The sequence below is a fragment of the Macaca mulatta genome, chromosome 4 (genome assembly GCF_049350105.2).
Source record: "Macaca mulatta isolate MMU2019108-1 chromosome 4, T2T-MMU8v2.0, whole genome shotgun sequence".
Taxonomy (NCBI): domain Eukaryota; kingdom Metazoa; phylum Chordata; class Mammalia; order Primates; family Cercopithecidae; genus Macaca; species Macaca mulatta.
This window is the reverse complement of record NC_133409.1, coordinates 87,012,894-87,036,433: the sequence shown is the minus strand read 5'-3', so window position 1 is coordinate 87,036,433 and position 23,540 is coordinate 87,012,894. Positions and strand designations below refer to the sequence as shown.

At 47.8% G+C, this 23,540-nt stretch overlaps 1 protein-coding gene across 1 annotated transcript; it reads left to right on the top strand.

Annotated features, from left to right (window-relative positions):
• The first annotated feature begins 14,142 nt into the window (after positions 1-14,142).
• On the top strand, positions 14,143-21,182 carry POU3F2 (POU class 3 homeobox 2). Its single transcript, XM_015136968.3, has one exon. The coding sequence runs from the start codon at positions 14,402-14,404 to the stop codon at positions 15,731-15,733; it is 1,332 nt and encodes a 443-aa protein (XP_014992454.2). The 5' UTR covers positions 14,143-14,401; the 3' UTR covers positions 15,734-21,182.
• The last annotated feature ends 2,358 nt before the right edge of the window (positions 21,183-23,540 follow it).

The window sequence follows — 23,540 nt, the reverse complement described above, 5'->3', positions numbered from 1 at the left end:
TGGGCAGTAGCAGCTACACATATTTTCTTCCTTACTTATCACATGCATTTCTATTTCTTTTTTTCTCTCTATTGTGTTGTATAAGGAGTGTTGGTGGTGGTAAAATTGACAATTCATTATTTAGGTGACTAATGGTCCATATATGAAAAGAACACCTATGGAAAACTTGAGTCTCCTCTTGGGGAGGGAGGCTAGAGAGTGAGACCATCTTCTGAAGGATAGTTGCGTTTTACTAAACAGAAGTACAAAGTTGTTATTGGACAAAAGGTTTTTTTCTGATATGTGTACAAGCATATTATTAAGCTGTTGTCCTTCAGCTCTAAATTTCCCCCTTCTAGATCTTGCCTTGTGAAACTAGGCCTGGAATTCTTCAGATTATTTTGTTAGCTGAACCCCTGTTAAATTCTGTCAAAAAGAGTGTGTAGAGAGAAACTGGAAGACAGGGGAGAGGGCAGAGGGGGACTTGTTCGTTTTTATTTGCTTGCTCTTCCTGTCAGTGTCACCAAAGCAATGATACTTTATCCTGGCAGCAGTAATATCTTTCCATCTCCAACTCTATTTGGCACTCCCAGAAGCAGCCTCATCATACCCTGCCCCCATAAGAAACACCAGCAATAGCTGGCAATGCCTCCTGAGGTTTCAGCCTCAACTCTTCAAGACCAATTTTCTCACCTGGCGTTACTAGCACTAGCTGAGTAACACTCCCTCTTCAGAGGTGAGTGCTCACTCCTTGGGGCTCCTCCTCCAAACTTTAAAGTATTAATAACTCTGATTCATGCTGATGGGGTGGCTGTTGCCTGTAATCCCAGCACCTTGGGAGCGGAGGCAGGCAGATCACTTGAGCTCAGGAGTTCAAGACTAGTCTAGGCAACATGGTGAAACTCTGTCTCTACAAAAAAAAAAAATAAATAAAATAAAAAATAAAAATAAAATTAGGCAGGCATGGTGCCACATGCCTGTGGTCCCAGCTACTCAGGAGGCTGACATGGGAGGACACTGAGCTCAGGAGCAGAAGGTTGCAGTGAGCCAAGACCATGCCACTGCACTCCAGCCTGGGCAACAGAGCCAGACTCTGTCTTAAAAAATAATAATAATAAATAAATAATTAAAAGTCCAAGAATACACTTTAAGTACGATGAATCCAGTGGTTCAATTATATCTTATCTTTCTCTGTCTTTTGCTTTTCTCTGCAATGGTTTTCCTCAAGCACATTGTCTTCACAACAGGAACTCCTAGAAGATACAGGCTTATACTTTATATACCTTAGTATTATAAGGTAACCAGAGCTTAACTAGTTTTCCGCTTCCCTCTTCCCTCACTATTCTGGCCAAAGTTATGAGGCTAATGTTGAGTTGCCTTGATTGGTCTGCTTAGGTCATGTGCCCTTCCTAAACCAATCACTACACTGTGCAGTACTTTCTTTGGCCAGTCACGGATCATTCTCCCCAGAATGGGATCAGTTGAACCTATTACTAGAAGAAGTAAATTCTTCAGTACAACACCAATCGCATTACAACTTTTCCAACACTGCACAATTACTAATAAAAATTCAATGACATTATTTTTACAGTAGAAATTTCGTATCTGAGTAGCTCACAGAGGTAGAGTTGGTCTTTAAGAGAGGACAAAGAAGGTGACTCATGGCCATGTGGCTATATTTTAGGAATGCTGCAAATTCCTCCTGCCTAAAATATCTTTTCCATCTGCCAACTACAGTCTTAAATTCCAGTTACACTACTGAGATACATTGTTTTGGGCCTATAGCACGGACCCTCCAAGTTTTTTTCAGATAAAGGCAAATGTCTCCTAGCATTTATCATTTTTTAACACCTCATATTGATTACCTTATTACCTATCTGATTGATGACAACAGGTAAGGCAATAGTAAGGAGTCCCTCAGAGGAAGGAATCTGTATGGGTTGAAATGTCCCAAAGGGTAGGTCTGGAACCTGTGTGGCCAGGTTGATAGGAAGAGTGAGGAAAGGGCTGGAAGGTGATGGTGCACTCCAGGCACAACGTGTCTAATTTGCAATTTCTCTTTATAACAACACTACCCATACCACCATTTAATTTTATCTTAGAACAGGCAACCTATGGGAGAATGTTTGGAAATCTAGTCCCTTTTCTCAACAAAAGAAGTTCCTTGTTGGAGACATGGCTGAAGAATGGCATCGGTCTTGAGTCTGCAAGGAGATGGTAGGTCATTTAAATATAAGACTGTCACCAGGAAGAATCTTAGACTCTAAGAATTCTCTTGAAGTGTTTCCAGCTTTTAATGGTCTAACAGTTACACAAAGAAGTCTGCAAGACCCTTGTTGATCTTTTCTAATGACATTTAAGTGCCAATGTCTAAGTGACTTATTTTTCAGCTAACGCAATAACAAAGATAAAACAATACCTGAAAACTAGTGTCCCATGTGATGTGGGGCAAGATATTGGCCTTCTTTAAACTATCACAATTTCGAATTCCTTATAACTAAGTTTCCTATCTCTCCAGACCCCTTTCCTATTTATATATATATATATTATATTCCTATTTTATATATATATATATAAAGTTTAGTAAGAATATGGAAAGAAAGAATGAAGGAACAAAAGAAGGAAGAGAGATAGATACCCATTTAAACAAATAAAAGTGGTTATGTATGGGAAGGGGAATGGGAAGAGAGTAAAAGTGGTAAAAAAAAAAATGTTTTAAAGGAAACTTTATTATATGTATTTTATTATTGCTTGACTTTGGCTTACAATGAGCATTATTCAGGAATCCTTTTAGTAGTTTTAGTAAAAATTATACTTAATTGATTCTACTAACTAAAAGACATTTGTTCTCACATTTGGGATTCAACTTGAGGAAGGGAGACAGGGCCATCTCTGTGGTCTAGATAAGTGCCGACCACACAGATAAAAAAGTGTCTCCTATAAAAGTCCCCACTGACTGAATTAAGCTTAAGAATAATAGTCAAATGATACAAAACCAAGTTGAATAAAAATGCAAGTACTCCAATTCTTTGTTACATCTACTCCCCACCTACCCCCACCCCACACACACACGGAAAGAATGAACTACTGCTGTTTTTGAAAGTGTCATAAAGATACAGGTCGGTTATGCTGCTCCCCTGCACGGGTTTCCATTGGTAATAAATGGTTTTCTGAGAGGTTTGAGTTAAAGCTCTTATGTAAATAGAGAGAGGCTTACATAATGCTCTTTAAACTAGAACTTTGAAGACAATCTGCAGTAGGCATATGAAATCTGTTTGTGCTGCAAATGGCATCTGAAAACTGACAGGAAACCATCCAAGACGCGGTTTAAGAAAACAGGAAGAATAAACACCCACGGTGCAAACTTCTGATCAATCATTTAACCAAACTTCAACCACGACTAGAGAATACTTAAGAAGCGTGTCCTGGGGCTTATAATAATGCCACTAGCCACAGTATGTTTTCAGGAGCGCCCAAGAACATCATTCATTGTAAATTTCTATGTAAACTATCCAGGGGCAAGGGCATTACTTTGGTCCACCCAAGAGTCAGATGGCGCGGGTTCCCTCCCTGTGAGTTTCGACAGTGCATCGTCTCACGGAAGAGGCTAAACTAGTATTGATTTTCCAATTTCTAAAAGGAGTAACCATTTGGAGCAAAGGCACGCTCTCAGGGACGCGGGGGTTGGTAGGGGGCAGGTCTGAGAAAAGGAGAAACACTTCAAACAGAGCTGCAGAAAGGAGGGGATGGAGCTGTGGGGAGCTAGCGGAGGCTTCTCTCTGCCCAAGTAGCGGGGCTGAAAAGTTCCTGCCACAACAGCTGCGACGTTTTGATTCTGTGGACCTGCCAGGAGAGGCGTTTCCCTTGCCAAAACAGTCTTCTTAGGGAGGTTTATGTATTGTTCGGGAAGGCAGGACTATCTTCTAGTCTTTTTCACTCTCCTCCACCTTTATTACCCTGAATCCTTAGGCCCTCCCCTCGGAACCCCTTCAAAGTGGAGAGGGAGCGTGGTAGGGAGAGAGCGCGCGCCAAGTTTCAAATGTCTCCAGGCTTTCCAGAAGCCCCTGGCTCTCGCAGGACTGGGTGCAGGCGCCTCTCCGGGCCTCGGAGCCCCGCCCCGCCTCCCCGTCCCCGCAATCCCAGGGCTCGAGGCTCCGCAGGGAACTGGGGCGGAAATTTTCCAGCCTCAAATACAGGGCTGACTAACTTTCAGGTCCACTCCAACCCCGAGATCGGATTCCACTTGATCTTGGAGTTCGCGAAGTAACTGCTAAGTTAGAGCGTGCGTTCCGCAGTGCGCAGTGGCCGTGCGACGCTGGCTCTTGCCGTGGGGCAGACAGCGGAGGACCAGGGGCGAGCCGGCAGCTGCAGGAGCCGTCCGGCCAGGCGCCTCGGAGAGTATCTCCCGGTCCAGAACCCCTTCCCGTCATCCCCTGCATTCCCCCCGGGGCGACCCTCCCTCCACCTGCGGACTGCCCCAAGGAATGGAAAACCTGCACGCAGAGGCCGCCCGCCACCCTGTCTCTGTCGCATCTGCTAACTTTGCTAACACTCCCCTTTCCCTGCCTTGAAAGTCACTATTTACGAACACTTCGACTCGCGCTCACGCACGCCTGCCCTTTTCTCCAGAAGCCTGAAAGTGGCTGAATTGAAACACTGACACGTGAAAACTCTATTCTGAGTGACTTAGAATCGCCCGCTTTGAGGTTTTAATCTTGGTGCGCCGGTCCCGCCCAAAGTTCAGGGCAGCTGTCCGAAAGGTCCCCGCATTCTTTGCTGTCCCTAGGAAAGGTGAGGCTAGGAAGAAGGGGCAGGCAGCGCGGGGAATGTGAGAGAGAACTGGGGCCACACTGTATATCTAGGAGGAAACTCTGAATCCTAATCTCAAGAATATAAGTCTTTGCGCAGTTTCCAAATCGAGTCCATTTGGCAGCTTTCTTCGGAGCCCGGGTACCCCAAGTGGCAACTTAGGAAATGGGAGAAGGAAAATGCCACCACAGACCACCTATCCTGGTGGGAGGAGGTACTGCTCCTCCCTACTTCTCCCTTTTCCCTGCTCCCTCTCCATCAGCAACAGGTTTTCAAGTTGAGGAGACATCCCCTCCAACCTCTCTCACTCCCTACTGGTGGCCGAGGCCTGCCCTGTGCTCATCCCAGACAGAGTCAAGCAGATGCTGAGCTGGCCGCGCCGACATGGGCGCCTGGGGCCAGAGTATTGTGAGATTTCTAAATGTCAGGGCACTGTTGAGGAAATGGCTGACGAACCTGTAGTAAACCTCTTCACGAAGGAAATGAATACTGTTGTCTTGGCTCTTGGTTGTGTGTCCTTCATGCCCCCCAAGAAAATAATTTTTCTGTTCCAAACACACTTTGGATCAAGTTTCGTCCTTGCATTTCTAGCTTAGACGTTTCTACTGGAAACGAGTGTGTGGTGCGTTTTGGTTGGGCATTACTTGCAGGTGTCTTGCCGCTTAATTTTCCTGGACTGAGACATTGACTGGTGACCTAGGCTTTTTGGGACAGCTGTAAAAGGTCCCTCTAATGTTCCAGGTGTACCTGGAGACCACCCACCAACTCCCTGCTCTCCAGTTATCATTGTTAGTGCGAGGTGGAGAATGAGCTTAATTCTCTAATAATATGACCTCCTGTTTTGATGCAGTCAAGGAAAGAAAGGAAAACAGTGAAGACGGTGGCTAGACACCCCCAAACTCTGACTTGGGAGAAGGAAAATCCTCAACTACTGCCTCTCAGCACTTTGCATTGTATTCCTGAAACCTGGAAATAAAAATAGAAATTGTTTGATGTATGAGGAGACGTTATCTAATTAGGGCATAAGAAATTTAATCTTTCCAGCATGCAGGTCATATAATTAATGTTAATTTAACGCTCAAATTCTCAGTCATTAATTTTTATTCTCTTAAATGTAGTTTGGCATGGGCCCCTGATCCATGGCAATGGATTTTACTGGATATGAGAGCACTCTTGGTCTTAGGAGTGACTCACCACAAACCTACCCATCCCAAGAACAAGATCACATCATGTATGCATTATTAAGCCACATAATTGAACGGTCCATAGTTTGCATATCAGACTATTAAAATAATGTGTTTTGCTTTTCTCTGAACACGTATTGTTCAAGCCTCTGCGAATATGTAGTGATTCTGATAATTACCTCCAAATTACTGCAAATGTTCTCTTCATTAACATGATTTCTTTCAAGCATTTTTTTTAAAATGTGGATGTCATCGTGAATTAAGAGACTTCTTACAAAGTTATAACTTTTCTAAAAAAGGAATTTGTCATTGGAAAGGAAAGCATATATTTTAAATGGAGGATGTAGAAAAATGCTTTGACTATGCCTTTCAAATGGCTTCCTAAGGTCAAATAAAAGTTTTTCTGTCTAGTTTTTCATGCTGCTTCTAGGCAAAAGATAGACAGAAAGAAACAAAGACAGATAGTGTGGTGGGGCTTTCAAAGTCACAGGAGAGTAACAGAGAATCAATTTTTCAAGTTTCAACTATCCATGTCCTTCTGGTATAGATAACTTGTCCCTACAAATAAAATCTTAGCTCATTATCTGAGATAGAGCAGACTATATAACCTCTTTTAAAAGAACAAACTCAAAATTTTCTGAAACTAACAACTCACCATTAACTAAATATTATTGTTTTCCTCCTCACTCTTCTGAGCTATACTATTGGAGAAATTATAAGCGGCAAAAAAAAAAAAAAAAAAAAACAACCTTCATTGCAACCTTCCCTTCACACACTGTTTTCAAAGTTGAATAGCAAGACATCAAAAAAAAAAAAAAAAAAGCCTACTGCAAAATAAGAGTCTCTTAAATGTGAGAAATTTGCAACTACACTTCTTTCTAGTAAGGTTTTCCTTTGACTGATTTTTAAACTCTCCTAACAGGCCGTTCCGCCGCTGGTATTGCCGCTCCTCTGTACACTGCCGGCGCCGCGCGCGGGTCCCTCTCCTCGGACCGCGCCTTCAATGCGGAATCGCTGCCATCAGCCCAGCGGAGAAGGGGTTTCAACCACTGGGAAGGCATAAGTTGGAGAAAGTTGTGGGATTTTTCCTAAACAAAATAGGGGCAGGAAAACAGTTGGGCCGGGGGACGAAAGGGGGAGAGTAGCTGGGACTTTCCGCTCGCTCCAGCAGTAAGCTGCTTGGCCGTTCCCCGCGGGGCCTGCCCCCCTTCCCTTGCTCAGTGCCCGGGTCCTCCGGGTCCTTCTCCTCGAGCCAGCAGTCGGCTCTCAGGGAAAGGGTGCCAGGCCCCAGGCGGCACTTTTATTTTGGTTGAGAGGAGGGAGGGCTGCTCCCAGGCCCCAGGGAGGAGAACTGAGCCTTTCTGTTTGGATTTCCCTCCTCGCTATAGCAACCAGCAGCATCCGGACAAAAATGCGCCCTCCCTGGACAATGGCCCGGCCTCCTGCTTCTCGCCCTCGTCTTCCTCCCCCGGATCCCAGCCAGGACCTGCCTGGGCGCTCTTCGACCACGGAACATCCCTCCCCACCACCCCCACCTTCATCCTTTCCAGAGCAGTCCCTCCCGGGGTCAGGCCAGGGCGCTGGGAAGCCTCAGCTCTTGCTTTCTACCCCCACTGATCCCCCACGCGGGCCGAGGCTAGGACACAGGACCTCACTACCGAGTTCGGGGGCTCCCGTAGGGGAGTTCCCTGCGGGCACTGTGTGGGTGTTTGGATGGCCCTGAGGAGTACAAACTCCACCTTTTTCCAGGGTTAGAAAATATATATATTAGAAAAATGCATAGAGCAGACTACTCCTCTCCCCCGCCCAACACACACACACACACACACACACACACATACACACACACACATATATTAATATAAGCACCCCAGACCGAAGTACTAGGCATGATCTCTGACTTTCTTTCACTCTCCCAAGGTTAATTAAGTTCCCTTCCACGAACTGAGCTCCGTGCCTATTCATTATTCTCTCCCTCTGACCTAGGGCATTAATATGATCAGGCCTATGACTCGGCCGTGTTCTGTTTTCCTATTTTGCATTTAATGCTGGGACCCGGCTGCCCTAGATTACCATCGAAAACTCTCAGAAAAGACAAGAGGAGCCAGGAGGTCTCCCTGCTCCAATCTACCTAAGGCTTCCTCTTCCTGCCTCCTCTTCCGGCCAACTTCTGCCCCTATGTTCCCAGGACCCAAATTCTGGAAACCTGTCTTTAAAAATACAATCATCCCTAACTTTATGATGTCCAAAAGCTGTCTAGAATGACAGATTCGAAACTCTGAGACCTAGCAGAAGATTCTGGCCCACAGTTATTACGGCTGTGGTTAACTGCTCTCCAGAAAAGCATCTCTCCCGCCAGTGCACCACCTGCTCTCCTTCCCGTCCCCCCTTCCCCTCTCCCCGCCCCCGTCCTCCCGGACACTAACGACACAATTGTTAAGTGCACTTGTGCACTTCAGAAGGATTTGCATTCGTGCTGTGTGCAGGCAGAATAAGAGAACTGAAGTCCAACTTCAACCAAATACAGCCTGTTTATCCCAGGGCTGGAGCAACAGCCCTAGCCCTTGGAAATGGCTTCAGTGAAATAGCTGAGTACACCCTCCTCCCACTTGCCCAGCCCGCCTCTGTGCGCAGGTGTATGTTAGTGCACTCGTCCGTAGCTTGCCTTCCTCTTCGAAAATTCCTCCAGAGGATGAGAGAAGCCAGGAGCTCCAGCAAGAACTTCATCTCACTACATTTCCAAATGCTTTAGAGCTAAGAAGGTTTCTGTTGAAATCACTTTAATTTATCAAAGAGTTGTCATCCCCTACTGGTGGCCAGCCATCCACCTGTTTTAAGGCTAGGGGGAGAAAACGCGAGCTAGCCTGTCTGTGCGTGTGCGCGCACACACACGCGCGCGCGCGCGCGCGCGCGCACACACACACACACACACACACACAGACACCTTTAGGCTCCATTGTTAAGAGGTCATTTAACTGTTAGTCCTTTGAAAGTGAAATTGCGGGAAGCAAACTAGAAGCCACCAATTGTCTCCTGTTCTGTTTCTGAGATTTTTTGTTCTGTTTCTGAGATTTCATATAAACAAGCTATATTAACTCCTCCAAACAGAATTTATCTTACACACTGATGGAATGCTTTCTTTATGTTTTCTCCCTCCTAAGGCCTCATATTTACCACTCAGGATTTAGCAGGCTTCCTTTGATAAATTACTTAAAGTAATCCTTGAAACAGCTAGACTATCTGGGTGACATGGTGTTAGATGTCTTCAAGCCATCCCTGTCTATAAAATATTCACTTGCAGACTACAAAGGGGGGACTGTTTTTAATGATAAAATTTATAACTTGATGAAAAAGGGTAAGATAATATCTATAAATACAGATAATTTTATTTCAAATACTGAATTAAGGACATTACATTTCACTGGTTTACACAGTAATGAAGGTAAAATAGAATTTTTGTATGTGATGTGTGGCCAGAGTTGCCAAGCATATGACATAGGAGAGTTTCAACTTTCAGAAAACTTTTCATTCTTCAAGACCTTTTATGACGTAAGGACAGATGCACATTTAGGAATTTGCAAAATGTAGGTATAGATAGTAACATACAAATTCATATGGAAGCTTTATTGCTTCAGGAGAAAATGTGCTGTTGCATAATTAAAGATAATAAGTTCTGTCCCTTTTTTTTTTTTTTTTTTTTTTGGTAAATGTTTATTATGTCTCTCCCAAGAACCAGCAACTTGGAAATGCATTTTCCATGTTCCTTATAAATGCATCCCCCAAGGCTGAAGTTCTTGAAGCTTTATGGCAGTTTTCATTAAAGCAGCCAGCTGCCTTTTTGTGTGGATTGGCTGTTCAAAGCTCTAGATCTGAAGCCGGAGCCTCAGTTTTGACATTCTGCAGGCCCTTAGTAAAGAAGTTCCACTCAGAGGTTGGAGGGGGGTCTCACCAAATCAAACAGCTGCTGGGGTCTAGCAGAAGAGCAGGAAGCACAGGAATGAATGACTGAGACAAGGCTTTTTAAAAAGAGGAGGAGGAGTAGGGACATTCAAATATGATCCTCCAAGGTGGATATATGAAAAAAGAAACAGTTTCTTTTTCTAGTTTTACCTAGGTTTAAACCAGCTGCCACCTCCACTCCCCCAATGGCCATCTCCTAAGAAAATTCTTACTGTTTTCTTTCGTTTCCTGATTCCTATTATCCTGGGACTACATAAATAAGAAAAAATTAAGATCAAATGAATACCGTTTCACCTCTGTTTTAGTAATTGTGTGCCTCCAGCTCAATGTATGGGAGTGGTCATGGTGGGTTTTCTGTCAACTCCTGGTATATAGAAATAAATAAATGCTATTTTATATATGGTGTGAGTGTGTTTACTAGACGGAAGAGTTAATAAATTAGAGTTCAAGTGACAGTGCATGGACTGACCCCATAACTGTTAATCAGGTGGAAATTTGGGGGATTTTGTCAAGGTGCTAGGTGCTACTAAGACCCAGGTCGAGCTCACTATCTCGAGGAGTGTGAAAATGTGAGAGATAACATGGATGTCTTTTTGGTGTAGTTCTGTTATTCTAGGATGTTTCCCCTCCACTCAGCGCGCCCCGGCAAGAGGGAGTCGGCTCCGTTTCTCCAGACAAGTCCAGCTGAGGGTACTGACTGAGTAGAGGTTCTTCCGGACCTGGGAGAAAAAGCTGGGGTGGTGCCAGCATCTCCCCACAGGTGCCTCCATCCTGTCCTTGCGGAAGGGGCTTAGGACACCGGGCAGTCCGCGCCCGGAGGCGGCGAGGCCCGCATGAACCGCTTGCTCAGCCATTGTCCTAGCGAGTGATCTCGAGGAGCTGTGCTGGAGTGAGGGAGATATCAAGACACCTTGTCAGTTCAAAGCATTTTAGCGTTGTTTGAAATCCTCTCCACGTCAACGTAAGCAGTCTGTGTATTTGAACAGCTGCTTTGAACAGTGAAAGGGAATGAACTGAATCAAAACCTGGAGGTGTCTGCCCGAGACACCTTCAACGTGCTTTTATGCGGGCGGAGAATGGCAGGCAGACGCGCGGACTCTGCCCTGACACGGTCAGCCCAAAGAATGGGCCCCGAGAGCACGGGGCGGGGGAGGAACCAGTGGAGAGGCCCCCGACTCGACCTAAAACCTGCGAGAGCTCAGGTTTCAGGAGCCCCAAAAAGGTGCCGCGTTGGGAGGCAGACCAGGAATCCCAGGGTGCTCGGAACCCGGCATTCGCGCCAACCGGGCCCCGGGCGCCTGGAGGGGAGGCGGCGGTAGCTCGTGGGGAGGTGGTGCTCAGAGCTGAGGTGTGCGCCCAGCCTGGCCCGCCTGGCGATTGGCCGCGCTCAGGGGTGGGGGTGGGGTGCAGAGACTGAGGCCCCGGGTAGGCTATTGCTTTGTGTACTCCCGGGGATTTATTGGGTATATTAAGCCCTGTTGGGAACGTTTCGGCTCCTCCGCCGCCAGCGAAATGAGACGGGGGTGGAGGGTGGAGTGGAGACCTGGGAAGTCAACGTGGGAAGGATCTCAGCATTAATCGCCGGTGATGTCCTATCGCGGACAGGAAGTTTTGATGTACACGTGCAGCCTAAGCTTGTCCTCTCACACTAGCGCCCTTTGCGGGGAGGAGGGCGGGGGGTGGCGTGGGGTGTGGAGAGAAAGATAAGAGGAGGAGGAACTTTTCAATTGATTCAGAGCCAGGCCGCCTTAGTTCCCTCGGAGATGTATTTGGAAACTTCATTCTTCTCTCGAGTGTATCATCCTATGGGCTGCAGAAGGCCTTGTCCCTGGAGAAATGTGAAATTAAATCCAGAGAAAAGCAGACACCTGCCCCAGAAAGGTGGGGGAGAAGTATGAGCTGCTTAGCACTCGGACGCGGCCCTTCCCCAGGGCTGGATTCTTCTGTCTGTGGGAGCTCTGAGCTCCCAGGTCCGAGAAAAGAAAGGCGCGACGTGTCAGGAGAAGATGCGACTGGCGGGCTGTCTGTGCGCTCCCCAAGGCCCAGGGAAAGTCACGCGCCTAGCACAGGGGACGCAGGGCCGAAGTAGGGACAAGGCGGTTCTGCCCGCCACCCAGCCCCTTGGCTCGCGGTTGAGGAGCCCCGGGCACCAGCCACTGAGTCTGCGCGCTGAGGCTCGGACTTTTTCATTTTTTCCTAGCTGGACAAAGTTAAGGGATTCCTAGCAGCCCCCAGGCGCGCGGCCAGAGTGGCCCCGCGCTTGCGCTGGGACGGAGCGACACGCTGTGTGTGTCCTCGCTTCGCCTCGCCGCGCGGGTGCGCGCGTTGTGGGGGTGCAGGTCCGTCCTGCTGGCGGCCTGTGGGCTCGCCCCTCCCCTATCCATTTCTCTCCCACACACACGCTCATAAACACAGGACACGTGGAAATTCTCAGCCAAAGCGTCTTGCCCGGGCGGGTGCTCAACGTGGTGATTTATAAACAGCTCAGCCACTCTCCAAAGAGCATGGCTCCTTGTTAGTCATGATGAATTTTCTGGCCCGCTCCAGTCTGCTGTCTGGATTCAGATGCTCAGAGGCCCCAAAATGCTCCCTCTGAGCGTTGATTTGGCTGCCCTCTCAAGCCTACGACCGCCGGCAAAACCAGCGATAGAGCCAGGGGAGAGGTGGGGAGGCGATCCAGGTTCCCTGCGGTCTGTCATTCCTTTCCCGGCAGTAACTGTTGATTTCGCTTTACAGCGCCCATGTACACACCCGGCCCTGCGTGGCGGTCACGCCGCTCCAGCCTGGGTTGGCGCCTGGGTTCTAGCTACGGGGCTTGCAGGCTCGGAAATTCGCAGGCGGCACCTGCTCTGGGCGGCTAAGGAACTGATGGCGCGACGCGCCCGCGCTCCGTAGAGCGGCGCTGCGGGTGCATGGTCCCATAGTCTTGCTCTGGAGTTCACTGCTAAAAGCTGAGCTGGAAGCTTTGGCCAGCGCCAAAGACATAGACTAACCCCACCCGGTAGCGCCCACAGAAGTTACTGATTAGGAAGGTTTCCCTGGCATCAGCCCATTTGCTTCACACACTCTTCCTCCTTCCGAAGGGGCTAACGGAAAAGTTGCACCCACCAGCGGTAGGAGCGCGGGGAATCGCGCACGCAGCCCCTCTGCGCCGCTTCCCGAGGTGGCCTTTGGCGACTGCGCCGCCCCCACGAGGCCGCACACCCCTCGCCAGCACTCCGGCAGCCTCGCACAAGGCGGAGCCCACGCAGGCTTCTAGTTTTCTAAACCAAAAACTGCGCGCGCCGGCGTGTGAATCTGACAGAGACTTTTAGAGTTTTGTTTTGTTTTCAGTTCAGACCGCTACGCTGTCAGAGCAAGCACTCTTGAGTCTTCACAGGAGTGACTTAAAAGCCGCGACGCCGGCTGAGCCTGCTTCTGTCGGGGTTCTTTCCCCGAGGGACTGGGAGACAATTGGGCCTGGAAGCTAAAAGGAAGAGAGCCTGTGCCAGCCACGGGGTAGAGGGGAAGGAGAAGAGCTTTACTGGGGCAGAAGTGTCCGCACACCCTGGAGCAAGAGTCACTTGTGCACTGAAACTCTAACCGTGGAATGCAAGGAGAGTTGAACAGGGGAACAAGTCTGGCTTTTGGCTATAGGTTTAAGAGATACACACTGTGTGTTTGTCCCTAAGTGAATAAAAATCCGACTCCCGCTGGCTGGGTGCGACCCAACTTTTCTCTTAACCCCTCCGTTTTCCCATCTTAAAGCCCTACTGGAAAAAGAAAGTGGACACCACTGCCCCCGCCCCCCACCCCAATCCTAGTCTTCCAAGTGTCTGTGGTCGGTAAGAGCACCGGGACCGCCCCCCTGCCCGGCTTCTCTGCCTGGGAGACAGATGGGGGGCGGGGCCCATCCGAGAGAGGGCGGAGGAGGCCCTGGGTGAGGAAGAAGGAGGGGGTGAGAACTGAGGGAATCTGAATCGGGAGGCGAAGGGGACTAGGAGGAGGGCTAGGAGGACTCCGAGCCCGGGGGAGGAGGAGGGAGTAGCTCTGCACCAATCAGTGGCGCCGGCCTGGGAGGTTGCTAGCGGTATCCACGTAAATCAAAGGGCGCGGAGCCAATGGGAGGGGGCGGAGGGGGCGGGGCCCAGGCGCGTGCCGCTGCGAGCCGGCGCTGCCAAGAGAGCGGGAGAGAGCTGGAGAGAGCAGGGAGAGGGGGGAGCGCCGAGCTAGTCAGAGAGTGAGCGAGAGCGAGAAGGAGGGAGAGGAGGAGAAAGAGAGCGAGGGCGGGCAGGCGGGAGGCGGCGGCGGCGGCAGCAGCAGCAGTAATAGCAGGAGCAGCAACAGAAGGCGTCGGAGCGGGCGTCGGAGCTGCCCGCTGTGGGAGAGAGAGGAGAAAGAGCTAGCGAGGAGAGGGAGCCCGAGGCGAAAAAGTAACTGTCAAATGCGCGGCTCCTTTAACCGGAGCGCTCAGTCCGGCTCCGAGAGTCATGGCGACCGCAGCGTCTAACCACTACAGCCTGCTCACCTCCAGCGCCTCCATCGTGCACGCCGAGCCGCCCGGCGGCATGCAGCAGGGCGCGGGGGGCTACCGCGAAGCGCAGAGCCTGGTGCAGGGCGACTACGGCGCGCTGCAGAGCAACGGACACCCGCTCAGCCACGCTCACCAGTGGATCACCGCGCTGTCCCACGGCGGCGGCGGCGGGGGCGGCGGCGGCGGCGGGGGGGGCGGGGGCGGCGGCGGGGGCGGCGGCGACGGCTCCCCGTGGTCCACCAGCCCCCTGGGCCAGCCGGACATCAAGCCCTCGGTGGTGGTGCAGCAGGGCGGCCGCGGCGACGAGCTGCACGGGCCAGGCGCCCTGCAGCAGCAGCACCAGCAGCAGCAACAGCAACAGCAGCAGCAACAGCAGCAACAGCAGCAGCAGCAGCAGCAACAGCGTCCGCCGCATCTGGTGCACCACGCCGCTAACCACCACCCGGGGCCCGGGGCATGGCGGAGCGCGGCGGCTACAGCGCACCTCCCACCCTCCATGGGAGCGTCCAACGGCGGCTTGCTCTACTCGCAGCCCAGCTTCACGGTGAACGGCATGCTGGGTGCCGGCGGGCAGCCGGCTGGGCTGCACCACCACGGCCTGCGGGACGCGCACGATGAGCCACACCATGCCGACCACCACCCCCACCCGCACTCGCACCCTCACCAGCAGCCGCCGCCCCCGCCGCCCCCGCAGGGTCCGCCTGGCCACCCAGGCGCGCACCACGACCCGCACTCGGACGAGGACACGCCGACCTCGGACGACCTGGAGCAGTTCGCCAAGCAGTTCAAGCAGCGGCGGATCAAACTGGGATTTACCCAAGCGGACGTGGGGCTGGCTCTGGGCACTCTGTATGGCAACGTGTTCTCGCAGACCACCATCTGTAGGTTTGAGGCCCTGCAGCTGAGCTTCAAGAACATGTGCAAGCTGAAGCCTTTGTTGAACAAGTGGTTGGAGGAGGCAGACTCGTCCTCGGGCAGCCCCACGAGCATAGACAAGATCGCAGCGCAAGGGCGCAAGCGGAAAAAGCGGACCTCCATCGAGGTGAGCGTCAAGGGGGCTCTGGAGAGCCATTTCCTCAAATGCCCCAAGCCCTCGGCCCAGGAGATCACCTCCCTCGCGGACAGCTTACAGCTGGAGAAGGAGGTGGTGAGAGTTTGGTTTTGTAACAGGAGACAGAAAGAGAAAAGGATGACCCCTCCCGGAGGGACTCTGCCGGGCGCCGAGGATGTGTACGGGGGGAGTAGGGACACGCCACCACACCACGGGGTGCAGACGCCCGTCCAGTGAACTCGAGCGGGGGGAGGGGCAGAGCGCGGGGCTCCCCCTCCCCTTCGGTCCTTGGCCCTTTCCCGGCCCTCTTGTTCCCTCTCTAACTTCTGATTGTTCTTTTATTTTTAATTACTATTTCCCCGTCCCTTAAAAAGAAAAAAAAAATAAGGAAAAAGGAAAGCAACTAAGACACTGGACTATCCTTTAAAGGTAGCAGGTGTAATGATGTGTTTTGACCTTTGCAGACGAGTAACCAGGCAATGGAGTGGAGTGTCTCCTGGAGAGAGTGAGGAGAGTGTGTGATAGATAGAAAGAGAGAGAGAGATAGAGAGATGGCAAGCACTGAGATAAATACCTGGCAAAACTAAATAAATTACCAAAAAGGGAAAAAATATCCACCAAACCATGATAAACACAAGACGCAGCTTCCTGATGCTTGGAGTTGGCACATGCTGCTGTGTTTATTTGATGTGGATTCCCATCAGGAAAGAGGAAAAAATACACACGTTCTTTGATATAGGCAAAATTTAACCACATAAATTTGCACTGCAAGAAAATTGAAGTTTACATGAACAAATTCATGAACATATTTTCTCTTTCTCCCCACCGTTAATTTGGGAATTGCCGTTTTGGGGGATTTTGTTTTGCTTTGCTTTATTCATCGGAGAGAGTTGAAGCCAGCTCTTGGCCTCTCTCCATTTCTAATGTTCTTGTGTTGCCCCTTATTCGTACTGTTTGTGAACTTTGGTTACCTTCAGATTCCCCTTACAAGGGTGTAACATCTATTTGTTCCTCTTACCAAAGCAAAACGATTGGCTTCATACAAAATAGACAATTCTCTGCTTTCAGGAAATGTGCGTGGTCTACCCGCTTTATCCAAGGCAAGAATCCAGTTTGCAATATAAAAATAAGCATTGGTTGTTGTTACCAGCCACAAAGTAAACTTCATTTTCAGGCAGTGTTTCTGGGGGAGGTTATGGAGGGAAGAAAAAGAAAAATCGATAGTGAGTGACTGATTGCTTCATTTTATCAGGCGGGCCCATTGTGAAAGAGCTCAGAGGAAATGTGGAGGTTAAATATATTTCCAGAGTTGTCCAGCAGAAAGAAAGTGGCACTTTGAAGAGAACTAGGGAAGTATATATCTTCAGATATCCCTATATAGTTCTCTACCTTCAGTTTTAGTAACAATTATGAAGAATTCTTTATGCTGACAGCAGCAGTTAAACTTTGTTTCTCTAATAAGCTTTTTTTTTTTTTTTTTACATAAAAAAGGACCCAAGAACTTAATAGTGTATGCATAAGGCTGTGTTTTTTAGCACACAAATACCCACAGCATACACAGACGATCTCCACGCAGTAGACAGGTTTTGTCTCCACTAGCTCATTTGTTTGTCAAGTCATATTTAGGGTCCCACGCCCTCTTTTCCTGTAATTTATTGCAGAATATACCACTTTGACTTGGACAGCTTTCTCCCCCCTCTTTCACTAAGGAAGGCAAATGAAGGGGGAAAAAATGCCATTTTCAATCCTTCCTTTCTCCCCTTTGTTAATAGTTTTAAGTGCATTTTTGACCTTATCTTGATGGAAAACGGTTAACTCCAAACACAAAAGACTCTACTGGAAAGTGTAGGTGAAAAAACTTGTAACTGTATTGAAAATAAATACCATTAAACTGTGATCAGTTAAAATTTAAAAGAAAAATCAGCACAAAAGGGCGCTAAAAGGGAAAACACTTTTTATTACTCTTAAAAGTTTGGGGGTTTTTTTTCCAGTTAGGTATTAGATAAATTTTTATTTTAAAAAATGAAAGTCTCACTACCATAAAATTATGGTTCAGCATCAGATTAGCATTGCACTCATTAGTCTTTAAGGTTTTAGGAAATATGCTTTATATTGTCTTTTCAAACACCTGTGATTGTTTCATTTTCAATGTTTTTGCAAGATAAATGGTGACTTATAATGGGCATATTTATTTGCCTGTATTTCATTTCCCCCAATGAATGTCACAAGGAGATGGGCACGGAGCTGCTTCGGGTACATCACGCTGCTCGTTCCTGAGGTATGGGGACTGGCCTTTAGTGAAGCTATCCAGAGCAGGGCAAATAGCCACTGGTGAAGGGAGGAAATGAATTTTCAGATACTTATTACCAAGTAGGTAAGGTCAGAAGCTGGAGTTCAGAGGATGTATCTACAGCTTCTCTGACTCTTATAGGTTTACTAAGATGAAAGTTACCACTGAACCTTACCACTATGTATATATGTTTAATATCTGTCTTTTGAAATGCAGAAATAGTTTAAATGTTTCTTTGTCTATTTTTCTTTTTTTTAATGCTACCCAGGGAAATATTTTCATATCATTTTTAAGTGGCCTGCCTCAATGTATATTTATTTCTTTTGAAGCAAAAAGGTTCTGGAAACTGTTTTTCTGTAGCTTTAAATGAATAGGTGAGCAAAATCTATATGGGATGTAATTTTTTTGTTCAGTCTCTTAAAAAATACTTTGTTTTTGGTACATTTGGTTGTGCTTGTGGGGAAAATAAAAACGCAGAGATCCTTATATATTTATGTTAAAGTAATATTTTATTATCTACATAAAACAGAAATGCACAATACCTTCATAGTTTGTTCTAATTATTGAAATATCTTTATTTTATTTTTAAAGATAGTGCCAAGTTTTAAGGGGGGAAAACCCTAGACCTTAAATTGACTGAGTTGAGTTGTGTGTAAAACACTTCCCTTCCTTTATACTTCATAAAGTTTTGGAATAAATTTTATGCATATACCGCCAGATTTCATGTTCATAACTTTCAGAGGCTTTTTTTTTTTAAATGGAGACTACTGGTCTAATTCACTTTTCTTTGCAAAAACTATTAGTCCCAAATCTTTCAGCCACTATGCCTGTAGCATTAAATAGAAATGGTCATTGGGTTTGAGCTTCAATTTGTTGAGATGTTTGTCCCCTTTAAATATGTGCAGATAGGCCTGCATCTTCTTTCCAGGTTAACTGTACCTTATTCAATTGTGTAGTTTTGGAGAACATCAGTGGAACTAGGTGGACTTTAATCTCTACCCACAGGTCCTCATATAATTTGGGATCTACAGAAAGGCAGGATTTAGGAGATTATTATTTGTAATAATTTACAAGTATCTCTTAACAAAGAATAACCCTGATAGTATGCTATTGTGTGTTTACTAAATGATTAGAAGTAGATCCTATACATTATTCCTGTTTGGTTTGCATAAAAAGATGAATTTTACAATGGTTTATACAATTGTGTCTATTTTTCATTAGGCATACAAATAGGCTTTAAAGCAAGTAAAGAAAAAAAAAAAAAAAAGAACATATGGGAGAGATTCAAGCCGTGATGCTAATAACAGATTGTTTCAGACAATCTTAGATGACACAGTACCAAAAATCCGTTTTAAGGTTAGTGAGAATTTCAAGCAGTGTTGGATCACTTTACAAGTTTGATGATGTATTTAAACCCCTCCTTGGAACATTGGTTTAAGTATAAATGTCCATTTTGAAAGGTAGTTTCTGGGCTTATTACATCTGATCATCTTTTCTAACTCCTAGTCAATATTACATGGGTCTCAAACAGATTCCACCAAATGATCTTCTCAATAGTCTGAACGAGAAGTGACAGAAAGAAGAAGTGTTTTGTGACCGCAGACATGCTGATGGGTAAAATGTTTAAGCTGGGTATAGATTTGAGTTCTGGGTCAATATTCTGCTCTACTGCAGGCAGAAAACAAGCAGCATCTGCCCTCTGCAGGGCATTTTAGTGGACCTTGAGAAGGCATTTTTGTTCTTAGCCACAGGGGCTGCTGACTGGAAACCATCACATGTTAAACGTGCACACCGTGGTTTTGACCCATGCTTGCTGTTCAGATCCTAAGGCTACTCAGGTAGTTGCCACACTGGTTTGGGGAATGTATTACACACTAATGTGGAAAACCCCATCACTGCCACTGGGAGAAATTTGTGGGTCAGTTGCCCCTAAGATGTTGGCTAGCCATAACAACAAACCCTTTCTTTCTCCTAAGACAATGCAGAATACAGCTGTCCCAAAGACCTCCTGTGTTTCTTCAAAGTATGTTACTTTTAAAATTTATGTAATAATATGGGGGAGAAATGATCATGTGAAAAAGAGTTATGTGAAGGTCAGATGGAGGGAATAGCCACAAATAATATTACGTTTGGCAGTCCTAAACATTCTCGGTTCCCACGAAGTAACCGCCTTTACATTTCAGATGGTAGCAACAAAAGCACTGTTCTCTTCCCCTTCCCTTCCTGCTCCTACCAGTGGAGGCCACACACTGTTTGGCAAAATTTCTGGTGAAATGGCTTTGGTAAAGACATTCATCTACCTTCTTATTTTTTCAAAAGCAACTAATAAAGAGATGCAACAGCAACAATGGGGGAGGGGGGTGGCATTTGGGTGCATTGGTACCTGCACATATATGTCTATATGCTGCATTCATTTGCTTTTCACTTGCCTTACTTTGGAGGCAGCTTGAATAGTGCTGGGGAGCCAGGTTAAATTATCTCTCTATCACTAGTCTCCATGATTTGGCTTGGTTGATTTTTTCAAACAGTTTATAGAACTCTGTTCTAGATTCTATTGAATTTCTACACAAGTTTTAAAATGAGGCAAATAATGAAACTTGTACAGAAAAAGAAAGAAGGCTGGTGCAGTGAGGGTCAAAGGTAAAAGTGATTCTTTGGGTCTGCTTGTATATTTCAGTGAGTAGGGCAAAGCACAGTGTTTATTTAAAGTGAAAGAAAAACATGCATCTTGAAGTACTATGAATCTTGATATTAAAACTAAATGGAATGTACAACTATGTTTTATATAAACATTTTCCCTGTTTAGGAAAGTTTACTTTTCAATCATGCATATTCTTTTAACGGGGGCAGACGGCGGTAGGAATGAATCAGGGCTTCTGATACCTATTCCCACCATTTGATTCAGGATGGGAAACAAGGCAAAAGTGGCAGGGGCCTGCCACCCAGCTAACAAATCATGGAATTAACTGACCCATGTTTTCAGAACTGGGCCAGTGTTATTTTAATGCTTCCTTATCAGGCAGGCATGAGGGTACCAGAAAATGGCTTTTTTCGTTTTCCTAAGGCCTTGCTTGACTGATAAGGAGATAAGGAAACAACGAATATTTTAACATTTTTCTGGTGTTTGGTGGGAAACTAGGAAATTTGTTCCCTCCTTTAAAAGAAGAAAACTTAATAAACTTTATCATACAGTACCTTCCTTTATCTTAAAGACACCTCTGCTTGACTTAGCTGTTAGAGGTTTTAGAAATAATTTATTATGCCATCAAAACAATCCTGGCCTCTTTTATTGTTCCTAGAATTCTGATTGTTGGTAACATTAAGTTGTATTTCTTTTTTTTTTTTAAGCCTGAAATGTTATTTAATACACCAGTAAAAGTGCATCTATAGCCTAAAGTTTATTCCTTCCACGTCTTTCTGAGTTTTTATAGCTCTTTGTCTGGGATTCGGGGAGAGGAGGACTTCCATACGCGGTTTGTGCGTGAAGAGCCTAGGCTCAGGAGTGGTCTCTAGTTGGCGGCAAACAGCTCTCTGCTCTCAGAATGGGGAGCTGTCATCTAGGAAAAAAGAAGGAAATAAATCCCCCACAAAGACGTAGTTGTCACCAGTTTTAGGAAGACGGGGTAGCACTAGGACCCTATCTGAGGGATATGGAGGGGATTTTGATTTTTGTGAATTGTATACGATTAACTCTGTGTGTCGAGCGACGGCAATAGGAAATCTCACTGTGGAGTAAATGTGAATTTGCGTCCTTTTTTATTTGGGTAATATATTTTTCCTCCCACCAGTGTTTCCTCTGGGTTTGTTGTTTAAAAAGGAAAGAAGGAAAAAAAGGCCAGACACCAAAAAATGTGGCCACAGAGTTTGGAAGGAGAATGGGAAAAAAGAAAGTTTCTTGTGGGTTTGTAACACAAATTAGCCATTGCAAATCACTGGGCTTCAAGGTTCAGGCAAATCTATATGGAAAGTGTTAGGAGTTCTTTTCCTCCTCCTGTTAAGAAATCTCATTTCGTCAGAGGAATTTTTATGTTCCACAGCACATGATTATGGAGATAATTATTTGACATTAGTAACTTTTTGTTGATGTTGTTCCCCTAACAAATATTCCTTCAAAATTGGTGCAGCGCCTGGACAAGGCGGGCGAGTGTGCTGCCGGCCAGCATCTGCTCCTTGCCCAGTCGCAAAAGAGGTGCCTTGGCCTTGCCGCGCACCCCCCACCTCGGGGACCCTGGCCGCTGTCGCGAAGGCCCAGACAGCTCGACTGGGCTGCGCGGGGAGGAGAGAGAGGGAAAGGAGCGGGGCACTCCCTGCACTTTCAGCCCCGGCCTTTGCTCAGGACGCTGCCAACAGTCCCTGAGTGCCTGCCTGGAAATCAGGGATTCTCTGCGGCTCCCCAGGCTCCGTCGCCCGGACCCCCAGGGGAAGGGTCAACAGCTCGGACGTCGAGCTGTTCCACTCTCTCGCTTCCCAAGGAAGGGGGGTGGGGGAAAGGGGGACAGTTGGTGTGTTTGTCCCCCACCCCCAGCAGAGGCTAGAGGTGGCGGTTAGGAGGAGTCCAGGTGTCTTGGGTATAGCCGTCGCCCCGGAAAAGTGGGATCTAGACGAAGGAGTTGGCAGGGCCTCTCTGGGGGCGCGCGTGACTTGGGCAGAGATGCGGTGGGCCTAGGAGTGACAAGGGGTCGAGGCCGGGAGGAGAGTCTCCTAGCTTTCTGCCTGCCCGGCTTTTCCACTTGACTCTGCAGAGTCGGGCCCAGGACATTGCACCTGCATAGGAGAGGCAATTGTGGAAGACGGTGCCCCAAGAGAAAGAGGGAGATGAGATAAGTGCAGGAAGACTAGAGAGGAAAGGGGGACAGCTGCCCAGGGAAGTACAGTCATCTGGGCTTTTCCTGCTTTTTTGAGTGGGGGGCGGTATTGGCGAGAATGGAGGGGGACAGCTGAGAGCTGGGGAGCAAAGTTCTGAGGCAGGCTTCCTTCAGCTCCCACCCATCAAACTTCTGGGTGTTTCTGACCTCAGTTCCCTACCTCCAATGAAGAGGAACCTACTCTTCACGCGCTGAAGCACGGAGGAAAACGAATTCTTAGACCCCCTGGAAACTACTCCCCTGCTGGGCCTAAAGTCAGTTCCCAGCAGAGGAAAGTCAGTCCCCTAGAGAGGAGAGCCTGGGAGCCCCTCTGGGCACCCCGGCATCTCAAGCCAGAGCTGAGGGTAGCGAAAGTAAGGGGCCACGCCTCAGTACTGGAGACCTAGTGTCCATCTCCGAGAACTGGGGCTCTCAGGGCCCGCAGAAATCCCCCTTAGCCCTCCGAGGCCCCTGGAAGGAGTCGCCCCGGGAGAGGAAATCACTCAGCTCTGAAAAGCGTCACGAACTGGCGGTGGGAGAGTTCTAAAGCGGCCTTTCGCCTCTCGGAGGAGGTGAGGCCGAGCTGGGATGTGCGGGTTTGGGGCCCAGAGCTGCACCGCAGCACCGCAGAGGCGGGAAGCTGGCCGGAGAGGAGTGGGAAGGCGACCAAGGGCAGCAGCAGGGGCTCCTGTGGGGCGCAGGTCTATGCTGGCGCCGGGCCTGGCCTCCGCCGGCGCGGCAGAGCCTCCCGATTGCTCCCGCCGCACCCGCCCGCGGCCACTCACCCAGCCCCGCGGCCAGCCCGGGCGGGGTCGCACGCAAACAAGGATGCTTCTATTTACTCGCCTCTGCCTGTAGATTTCTAAGACATTCAGCAGGCACAATCATTAAACTAATTTGTATTTGATTG

What these genes read in the sequence shown, in the direction of transcription:
- POU3F2 (XM_015136968.3), top strand. Translation starts at nt 14,402, where the DNA reads ATGGCGACCGCAGCGTCTAACCACTACAGCCTGCTCACCTCCAGCGCC.